This window comes from Camelina sativa, chromosome 4, assembly GCF_030686135.1.
Source record: "Camelina sativa cultivar CO46 ecotype springtype chromosome 4, ASM3068613v1".
Classification (NCBI taxonomy): Eukaryota; Viridiplantae; Streptophyta; class Magnoliopsida; order Brassicales; family Brassicaceae; genus Camelina; species Camelina sativa.
In genome coordinates, this window is record NC_141883.1 from 13,993,242 (window position 1) to 14,004,877 (window position 11,636).

The 11,636-nt window shown below is 40.7% G+C and overlaps 1 protein-coding gene across 1 annotated transcript; it reads left to right on the forward strand.

Moving 5' to 3' along the window:
- The first annotated feature begins 166 nt into the window (after positions 1 to 166).
- On the forward strand, positions 167 to 11,004 carry LOC147945727 (uncharacterized). Its single transcript, XM_087509347.1, is given in 3 exon segments — positions 167 to 695; positions 10,528 to 10,946; positions 10,948 to 11,004. Coding segments are annotated over 3 exon segments (1,005 nt in total).
- Positions 11,005 to 11,636: the final 632 nt, after the last annotated feature.

Consider the following 11,636-nt stretch of genomic DNA (forward strand, 5'->3'; position numbering starts at 1 on the left):
TTTTTCCTTTTGTGTTCTTTATCCAATCAATTCCGATGGTTTTTTTTTCTTTTGGGATCATCTAAGATTCGGTTCTGGGTTCTAAATCTTAGTGGGTTTTCTCTTCACTTTTTCTGTTTTGGGTTTGTGACCGTAATTTCTCACGTATCAAAGAACTGGATGTCACATGGAGCAAGTGATTCTCGTATGTGGTAAGTGGATCTTTGAGGAATCGAAATGGTTGTTTGCTGTGGATAATAAGAGAGGTTGTCGAATTCTAGAGTGTAACAACAAAACGAGTTATGATTATTGTATTCAAATGGTATATGAGGATTTCTGTTTGGATGACAAAGTATATGATGTTGGGTTGAGTTACAAGATTTCGAAGATGCTTTTACAGAAGTTACCGAGTGATACACCTCCAGTATTTATTGGTAATACACGACAGTTTCACACGTTTTTGGGGCAACTGAAAAGGGATACTTTACGACTTTGTGTTGAAGTGAAGGAAAAAGTTGTGTGTGAATCGAATCAAAAGTGCCCTTTAGTTGATCCAACGTTACATAGGAAACGTTCAAGAAACGAGGAAAATTTAGTGGAAGATGTTTATGTTGAAGATGTTGTCGCTAAGGAAGATGATGATGATGCTGACGATGACGAAACTAGATTCGATTATTGTGACGATTCTGATGGAACAGATTCTGACGATGAGAACTTTGCCAACTGAAACTGACTACTTTTGTGGTGTGGTGGTTGAATGATGTATGGAATGATGACTTATGAATGAATGGATGTCAGGGTGTTTCAATTCCCCTTATGCAATTGTAGTATAAGAGGTGTCAATCCAATCTGAGTGTTTGTGAACAATCAAGATGTGCATATAAGTCTAAGTCAAGCCAGATGTAAAGGTTGTTTGTCACTAACAATCCTATGATGAAATGGAAAGTGCAGGAAGTAAAACTACAAGAACTAGGAGGTAAATGCAAATGGAACAGAGTGATTATGACAAACAGAAATAGAAACTATGGAAATGGAAGTATTGAACTAATGCAAGGTAAGTAATGAACAGGATACTAAATGAATGCAACAGAAATGCAACTAGGGTGAGACAGGACAAACACAAATCATAAACACAAGTTCTGGGTTGGAACTCGAGCAATCACTCGATCGAGTGCTGATCGAGTGCATGGTCGAGCTGGACAAATACGCAAAACAGAACAACACAAGAAAAACAGAGCAATACCAAAACGAATCAAACAACAGGATTTAAGCTAAGAAATCAATAAACAAGGAAGGTCTTGAGGAGGGATTCATGGGCTGGACTATGATTGAGGTCATCTAACTTGGTCAACAAATCTCAAACAACTTGAGCTAATCTCTAGACATATATTTCTAAGACATGTTTAATCCACTCTCATGGCAAGAAACAATCAAACTCATGCATCTCTAGACTTGTTCTCACAAAGTAAAGAATCTACACAAGCAGGCATTAAGCAATATGTCAAAAATCAAACAAGACTTCTAATCTCTTAGCAAGCCTAATGATAATCTCTAGATCTAGCCTTATCTATGCTCCTTAGACATTGGTGTGATGCTAAGAGGCTTGAAATCAGATCCTACCCTCTCAGATATAGGATCAGCATTAAGAACATCTAGCCTAGAAGAGATCTACAACAATAAGGCTTGACCAAATCAAACAAACCACAAACACAGCCCATCCTAACCCATCCTCAAGATCCTAAGCAACTACTCACAAGAACACATGATGAACATCAAAGTCATAAACCCAGAAAATGATGAAACTTGCATGATTAGATAGATAAAGCAAAGATCTACAATATTGAAGAAGGAATCAAACACGAATTCTTAATATCTTGAAAGTTATGGAACCAACAAAATCCAAGAATCCTTTGTTTTTCTCCTTTTAAAAGAAGTACAAGATCTATAAAAAATAAAAGTGCAAAAGGAATAATTCTAAAAAAAGTAAAAACTAGGTTTTAGACTCTCTAAAAAGCTGGCCTCTTGGTGGCTGCAGGTACAAGGGCCTTATATAGGAGATGAGGTGGAAGCCCTAAAAATACAAAAAGTCAAAGCAGTCAACGGCTCGGTCAACTCGACCAGTGCTCGGTCGAGTGGCTGGTAGAGCTGGCTTCTCTCGTGCATTCTCCATTTGGTCGAATCTTTCTCAGCACCCGGTCGAGTGTTTGGTCGAGTGTGCGGTCGAGTTGGACTCTGGACCTTGATTCTTCAGCCTTAACTCTCTTGTTTTCTCCTCATGATTGCTTCACTTCTCCTCAGCATTGCTTCCATGCTGCTTAAGCTCCAAAATCACCTGTTTATGCATGAAAAGATGCAAATGCAATGCAACTATACTCTAATGCATGATTAGTCCTAAAGCTACACAATAATGGCCTAAATGGATAGCAAAAGATGCAAAAGTTGTGAATAAACTAAGGGAAAACAAGGTAAAATATATGAACATCAACACCCCCAAACTTAGTCTTTGCTTGCCCTCAAGCAAATAATCAAGAAAAAAGAAGGTAGGTGAGGTTTGAAAGTGGGATCTCAGCTCCTAAAGCTTGCAAATAGACTATCTAGAATTAATGTCCAAGTTACTAGTACTATGATGCAAGTTGAATGAGCTATACTTAAAGACTTTAGACAAGCATATCACAACCTTTATTGATTTGAGCCTTAGACATCCACATGCATTCAAATCAACCATTTCCTTTAACATTCATTAATCAAGAACATGAATCAATTCTATGCAATGCTTAAACTCATTTGGCTTGGAAATAAAGGCTTTGAGACAATGATGGTCTCTTTTTAGAGTAGGGCTTATCAATACCAAGGTTCTCTCATGAAAATGGATTGAGCTTTAGAAGAATGCTAAAGGCAAGAACACCTAGACACATACAAGAATAAAACCTTGTCTACCCAAAGGCTCCCAAAGTGTTTTATCCTAGCAATCTAAACCCAAATGATCCTAGTTCTACCCTTTAACTTCTTCTTTTCTTTTTCACCCTTTTCTCTTTTGGTTTTCAAGTCTTAGGAGATGTTTCTTATTTGATCTTTCTAGTGGGATGGGGGATTCTTACTTATTTGCTATGGTTCTCTTTTCTTCTTATTCTTAAGACATATAAGCACTTTGCTAGACTTTCCTTTTCTTTCTTTTCTCAACATTTTTTACTTCCCATCCTTTCACTAGACTTTTACTTAAACACATTCTCCTCTTAAAGACTCTACCCTCTTTTCTTTCTCTTTTTCCTCTTTTCTTTTCATAACAGCCAAGTCCCAAACCCAACAAGTGAACCACCTAGTCGTATCTAGTTTGAAAAATGCAAACTAGAACTACACAAGGCTTTACTCTTGTCAGTTCAAACCTAACACTATCTACCAAGCTCAATCCCAAAAATAGGCCTCACGCACACAAGAATAAACATGGCTTGAAAGAAGGTTTGGTTTAGGGGTAGGGGAACTGATTCTTAATGAGGAAATCAGCTACTTGGATCAACAAGAGTGGTAAAAAGGAAGAAGATGATCCAAATATGTATATGGTATCCATGAGTTTAAAGCAATGCACACATTGATAATTGAAAGTCAATATTAGGTTCTTATAAATAGGAAATGGTTTCAAATCTCAACATGCTTCAATTTAGACCAAATGCAATGTAGGAATTCAAGGCTTGGTTCAATCTTATGCTTCTAACCACTCAACTAGCATCAAAGTACTATTAACTTGGGCATTGATCCTAGTCTAGTGAATAAACAAGCTAACAAGGGAATACTCATCATAGATCCTTAATGCAAATACTATACAATCCTACATGAAACATGCTAAACAAGGTCCTAATATGCAATGCAAACTACATGAACACTCTTTTTTTTAATAAAGATTTTTTCAAAAATTTTCAAATTTTTAGGGTTTTTCTATGCCTTAGATGATATGCAAATACTAACATGATGATGCTAAAAATTTGAAATAAGAATCACAAAACACAATGTCAAATGCTATCTCAAACCCTCCCCCAAACTTAAATCACACAATCCTCTGTGTGAAAGAAACTTGATTGAGGTTTCAAGATCAAAAACAAAACACAACATCAAATGCAATGGTATCTACAAGTGAAGGTGATAGTGGTACCTCAAGGATTGGAGAAGAAACTGTCTACATCCTCCTGCATGTTGTCAAAGGTGTAATTGGGATCTCGTTGATGAATTGGAGGTGGAGATTGGGGCAGCTCGACGATGGGGATCGATCGGGACTCGGTCGAGTACGTGTTCGAGTGGGGGGGGGGTCGAGCTGGACCACGAGTGTCAAAATTCTGACCTTGCTGCTGGTAGAACTGTTGGTAGAGTGCTGGATCCATGAAGTACTGGGGTGGGATGGGAGGGTAACCTGGATATCCTGGATAAGCAGCTGGAGGTGGGAAGCCATATGGTGATCTGGGCTGGAACTCGGCCGAGTGCATCTGGGGTGCTCGGTCGAGTGGGTGCTCGAGTGACCCAGTTGAAAACCTTGAAAATTGTTGTTCTCGGGTACTTGAGCTCCTCTTCCTCTGATTTGGCTCATACATTGAAGCCCTAGCTGGTTCCACAAGGTTCGCAACTCTAGAAAGTGCTCTAGTTGAGCTACTCCTCCTCAAAGGGCTTGGTGGTGTAGGTGAAGAATTCCCACTCTTCAACTCAGCTATCTCCTTCTTTAAGCCCTTGATAGACTTAGCCATGTTGGTCACCTTCTTCTTCAGCTTATCAAACCTCTTCCCATGCCATTTGTTCCATTTTTGCAAAAGAGTTAATCTCTTCGTAGTCTCCCTCACTCCTCTACTATCTCTTGGGTTGAGCTCATAATCCTCAAAGTAAAATTGCTCCTCCCCATCAGCCATTTGTGCATTCCCAGCTTCCCCAACTCTAGGTTGAACTATCCCATCAAACAAATGCTCCTCATCTGGCCAAAAGTCAATGTTGGCTCCTTCTTGAATGGTGGTGAGCTCTTGGTTAGGCAAAATCAGTTGCTTTTTCCCAAGTGTTGGAAGCTCAAAGTTGAAAATGTGATTCCCTTGATGCATCTTCTTGGCTAGGATGAGAGTAGAGGTGAGGTAGCTAGAGTCAATCCATCTTGGTGAAACCCTTTCTCCTCTAAGTGGAACCTTAGCAGCTTGTAGGATTGAAGTAATGATGCCTCCAATGGTTAGTGCTCCTCTTGATCCTTTGTTCTCCAACTTGCCTACCCAACTTCCCAATTGAATCATGTGGTCAATGAGTACCATTGCTAGGTCAGTCTCCACAGTGCTCCCAAGAATGATGGTACCATTTCTTGCTTGAAAGATGATTCCATTGAGAGCCAAATCAATCATCTTTAGCTCCCCCTCATTAATGTTCCCAGTTTCCTTCCTAGCAAAGAAGGTGTTGGCAAGAGCCTTGTGGAAGTACCTTAGGACTGGGCTCCTTATCCTTGAGCTCTTGGAGTTGGAGGATGAGTAGTATTTGTTGTCCCCAATGGTTTCCCACACAGCATACAGTTCTTCTCTTGGAATCATCAAACTCCTATTGCTCCCAACCTCAAAACCAAACACATTGGCTATCTTCTTCATTGAAAGATCATACCTCTTCCCCTTGATTGTGAAAGCAATGTGACCAGCTCCTAACTCAGCATCCTTCCTTGCATATGTGGTCAGCTTGACAGTGGCTAGGAACTCACAACTCTCTTCTTTGTAGCCCTCCATGCAAAGCCTCATAAACTTGGTTAGGTTGCTCTTCTCAAAGAGATACTCCACATCTTCATCAATGGCTAGCTTCTCCATGGTTTCCTTGCGTGGATATCTAGTCCCTAAGAACTCCATTCTCATGAAAGCATCATAATGTTGCCTCTTTGACAACCCACAAGACTCAGCTTCTCCATCATCCTCTAACTCTTCTTCTTCACTTTCTTCCTCACTCTCATTCTCACTCTCCTCTTGTTCAACCTCAACTGCTGGCCTCTTCCCTTTGGCCTTGTGTCTCCTCATGAACTCATTGAGAGTTGGCTCCCTTTCCTCCTCACTTTCAGTCCTCTCAGGATCTTCCTAAACTGACTCTCTCCTTGGACACGGCATCTGGCTCGACCGGCTGCTCAAACCGCCACTCGGTCAAGTGCATGATCGAGTAGGGCGTCGAGTGGCTCTTCCAGCTTCTCCTCTTGATTCAAGGCTAGCATCATGACGTTCCATGGAGTTTGCAGCGGTTTGTTGAGACTTCCTAGTGATCTTGAAGACATTTTTCAAAAAGAACTGAAGGGAATAGACTCAAAGCTCAAAGTTAATAGGTTAGTGACCCATAAACTTGAAAGAACTAAGCTTGAGCAAAAGATAAGCTATGAGAGAGACTTTAAAACTTGAATTTAATTGTTTTGAGCAAATGAGAGAATCTGAGAGGTATAATCTCGTGCAAGGTCTATATAAAGAAGCTAAGGAGACAAAGAGACAAGGGTGGAGCGTCCATACCATTCAAATTTGAAATGGGAATCTTTGACCTGCTTTTTGCTGCCACTCGACCCCACACTCGACTGTACACGGTCGAGCACCTTGACCAAATTTTGAAATTTCAAAATTTTTCTTCTTGTTCTTCCCTCCACTTGATCGTTCTGGGCCTTAATTCCTTTCTAGCTCGGTCGAGTACCTCTCGTGGGCAGGTCGAGTGGGCCTGCGAGTCTCCTTCTCCAAGTCTAAATCTCTCCTTACCCAACTACATTTTCACCTAAAGGCCTGTCCAACACAAACATAAAAGAAAACACATCAGAACTACAAGGAAAATAAACCATATTTACAAAGGATACCTTAGGGACTTCCTCCTTAGTGAGCTTGTTTAAAGTCACTAAGCTTGACTTTTGTTTCCTTCTTAGACTTGATCTAGATACCAAGGAGGTGATGAAATCCTCCCTGGAACCTCTTGGTCATTGTGAAGTTGATCCTTAATCACCTCACCCTTAACACACAAACCATATTTCTTCTTGATTTTGAGCCTTGGTCTTGCTTTCCTCAAAGACCTCTTGTTCAGCTTAACTTGGAGATCCTCAACCATACTAGTCAACTCTTGAACTGTCCTCTTAAGCTTTTCCACATAATCTTCTTGAAGTGAGAGCTCAGCCTTTGGAGTTGCCTTATCACTTAAACTTCCTTGACCACCTTTGTCCTTGATAGTAAAAGGCTGATCATCAATGGTAGGAAGGTTGGTTGGGTTATAGATGTTGAACTTCATAACTACATCTTCAGCAATGTTCAAAGTCACAAGACCTTCCTTGACATCAATGACTGCTCCAACGGTGGCTAAGAATGGCCTCCCAAGAATGATTGGATCTTCAGGTTCCTTGTCCATCTCCAACACCACAAAATCTGTATGAACCCTTGCCTTCCCTATCTTGATTGGGACATTCTCCAACCTTCCAATTACTTCTCTGTTTGACCCATCAGCTAGGCATACATGGAGGTTGGTGGATTTGAAATCAGTTCTCCCTAGCTTTTGTGCTATGGAGTATGGCATCACACTTGTTGAAGCTCCCAAATCACAAAGGCATTGGTTGTAGTGGAGGTAACTGATTGTGCAAGGCAGATAGAATGGCCCTGGATCCTTAAGCTTAATTGGGATGATCACTCCGCCAAGGTCCTCAAGATCCTTCTCATCTTGAGCTTGAGCCTTCTTCTTTGACAAATCAAGCAGAAAATCTCTATAGAGAGGATATGGTTCATACTTTTCCAAGGCAGGTCCTCTCTCCTCTTCTTGGTAAGCAATGATGACCTCTTGTATGGCCAACACTTCCTCTTGTTTCTCAACCATAGCTTCTTCCTTCAAAACCCTTTCTTCCTCTTGTTGCTTAGCCAACATTTCTTTTTTCTCAATGATCTCCCTTAGTTCCTTAATCCTCTGTGCTTTGAAACGCCCTGGGAATGGTAGTGGAGGCTTGTAAGCAGGAGGTATGTACTTAACAGGTTTGATAGCTTCGGAGTCTCCAGCTCGATCGACGACTCGAGCATGCACTCGGTCGAGTGGCTGCTCGAGTTCCTGGTCGAGTGCAATGTCGACCTCCTTTTGCTTTGCACAAATGTCACTTGGGGCTTCAGTAACTGATGAATTCCCCCAAACTTGGACTTCACTGTCCTCAGTGACAAGTGCCTCATTGAGATGAATGGCCTTAGCAGTGCATTCCCTTGGGTGTTGAAGTTGGTTTGGTGTAGGAGAGGAAGTACAAGCCATGCAACTTTCCATGTTCGTGATTGTAGAGCTCAGTCTCTCCAACTGGTTATTCAGTCCAGTAGAATAAGAATTCAACGTTTGGTGCAGCTCAGCAAACTGCCTTGCTTCCTCAATCTGCTTAGTGGCTTGCCCAAGCAACAGTTGTTGCATCATAGCTCTTAAGTCAGGTTCTTGAGCTTGTGAGGTCTGGAACCATGGAGAGGGATACAATTCAGTCTGGTAGACTGGTTGATGTTGCATGGGTATGTAATTGAACATACTGTTGTGGTACATCATTACTGACTCGAACAGGGACTCGGTCGATCACAGGCTCGAGTTGAAGGTCGGGCTGACTGAGATGAGAAGACAAATGTATTTGGGGTGTGACTCGATCAGGTACTCGATCATCACTCGGTCGAGTGCTAGCTCAAGTTGATGGTCGAGTTGGTACCTGAAACTCAACACAGACAATCAGAAGAAGAATCGAGATTAGTAGTGATCAAGGTAGGAATAGAACTTAAACTTAGACTAATAATGACCCTAATTGTCACAAATAAACACTCAAATGGGCAACGGCGCCAAATTGAAACTGACTACTTTTGTGGTGTGGTGGTTGAATGATGTATGGAATGATGACTTATGAATGAATGGATGTCAGGGTGTTTCAATTCCCCTTATGCAATTGTAGTATAAGAGGTGTCAATCCAATCTGAGTGTTTGTGAACAATCAAGATGTGCATATGAGTCTAAGTCAAGCCAGATGTAAAGGTTGTTTGTCACTAACAATCCTATGATGAAATGGAAAGTGCAGAAAGTAAAACTACAAGAACTAGGAGGTAAATGCAAATGGAACAGAGTGATTATGACAAACAGAAATAGAAACTATGGAAATGCAAGTATTGAACTAATGCAAGGTAAGTAATGAACATGATACTAAATGAATGCAACAGAAATGCAACTAGGGTGAGACAGGACAAACACAAATCATAAACACAAGTTCTGGGTTGGAACTCGAGCAAGCACTCGATCGAGTGCTGATCGAGTGCATGGTCGAGCTGGACAAATACGCAAAACAGAGCAACACAAGAAAAACAGAGCAATACCAAAACGAATCAAACAACAGGATTTAAGCTAAGAAATCAATAAACAAGGAAGGTCTTGAGGAGGGATTCATGGGCTGGACTATGATTGAGGTCATCTAACTTGGTCAACAAATCTCAAACAACTTGAGCTAATCTCTAGACATATATTTCTAAGACATGTTTAATCCACTCTCATGGCAAGAAACAATCAAACTCATGCATCTCTAGACTTGTTCTCACAAAGTAAAGAATCTACACAAGCAGGCATTAAGCAATATGTCAAAAATCAAACAAGACTTCTAATCTCTTAGCAAGCCTAATGATAATCTCTAGATCTAGCCTTATCTATGCTCCTTAGACATTGGTGTGATGCTAAGAGGCTTGAAATCAGATCCTACCCTCTCAGATATAGGATCAGCATTAAGAACATCTAGCCTAGAAGAGATCTACAACAATAAGGCTTGACCAAATCAAACAAACCACAAACACAGCCCATCCTAACCCATCCTCAAGATCCTAAGCAACTACTCACAAGAACACATGATGAACATCAAAGTCATAAACCCAGAAAATGATGAAACTTGCATGATTAGATAGATAAAGCAAAGATCTACAATATTGAAGAAGGAATCAAACACGAATTCTTAATATCTTGAAAGTTATGGAACCAACAAAATCCAAGAATCCTTTGTTTTTCTCCTTTTAAAAGAAGTACAAGATCTATAAAAAATAAAAGTGCAAAAGGAATAATTCTAAAAAAGTAAAAACTAGGTTTTAGACTCTCTAAAAAGCTGGCCTCTTGGTGGTTGCAGGTACAAGGGCCTTATATAGGAGATGAGGTGGAAGCCCTAAAAATACAAAAAGTCAAAGCAGTCAATGGCTCGGTCAACTCGACCAGTGCTCGGTCGAGTGGCTGGTCGAGCTGGCTTCTCTCGTGCATTCTCCACTCGGTCGAGTTCTTCTCAGCACACGGTCGAGTGTCTGGTCGAGTGTGCGGTCGAGTTGGACTTTGTACCTTGATTCTTCAGCCTTAACTCTCTTGTTTTCTCCTCATGATTGCTTCACTTCTCCTCAGCATTGCTTCCATGATCCTTAAGCTCCAAAATCACCTGTTTATGCATGAAAAGATGCAAATGCAATGCAACTATACTCTAATGCATGATTAGTCCTAAAGCTACACAATAATGGCCTAAATGGATAGCAAAAGATGCAAAAGTTGTGAAGAAACTAAGGGAAAACAAGGTAAAATATATGAACATTACCAACTATGGGATTCCACCAGAAGAAGAAGAAAAAACTAAATTACCATTGAAGAAGAGGAGTACTGGTATTTATATTGAAGAGCAAAAGAATGATGAACATTTTGCAAAGTTGGAATTGTCGTCTCTTGATTTGGCTGTTGGACAGTGTTATGAAAGAAAAGAGCACTTGGAAACAAGGTTAAGGATACTAACCTTGGTTCAGAAGTTTGATTATTTTGTTTATAAATCCACACCATCTCTATTGATTGTCAAGTGCTGGGTAAAAGGATGTTTTTGGAGGGTACGAGCTACACCAACAAAAGAGTATCCAAAGTTTCAAGTGCGTGTTTTTGTTTCAGATCATACATGTTCGGTTACAGAGCGTTCATCACGTACCCGACAAGCAACGCATGAGATACTTGGAATTTTATACAAGGATTTCGTAGGTGGAGTCGGACCCAAGGTGTTGCCAAAGCATGTTGCAGAAGCCTTAAATAAACGATTTGATGTCAAGGTACTATTTTATTTCCTATCATTTTATACTACGTCTACGCTACATACAAATATTAACATTATCATTTTCTCACGTTAACAGATTGGATATTGGAAAGCTTATCGAACACTAAGATATGCTTGTGAGTTGGTTAGTGGTAGTCCAGAGAGTGGATATTTGCAGCTACCTGCATACTTGGACATGATAAAAAGGGCAAATCCTATAACATTTACCAATCTTGAAGTGGATGACTCTAAAAGATTTAAGTATCTGTTTCTAGCATTTGGTGCAAGCATAATTGGATTTCCGTTTATGAGGAAGGTGGTGGTCGTTGATGGCACTTTTTTGCATGGAAAATAAAAAGGAACACTCCTTACTGCCATGGCCGTAGCTGCTGCGCCTCCTTGGTTCATAGGACCGGTACTGTGACCACTCGCCCCTTCTTGCGAGAGATTTGCCTTGAACTTCGCCGGCTTAAGATGAGGGTGAAGGATCCAACATTTGTCCTTCACATGACCCCTTTTCTTACAGTGGTCGCACACCACCACTTTCCTGTCCTCATGCTTGTAGACTCCTTTGTTGGCGGTGAGTAGCTCCTCCTTGCCGCTAAAGAGACCAAGCGAGCCTTGTTCT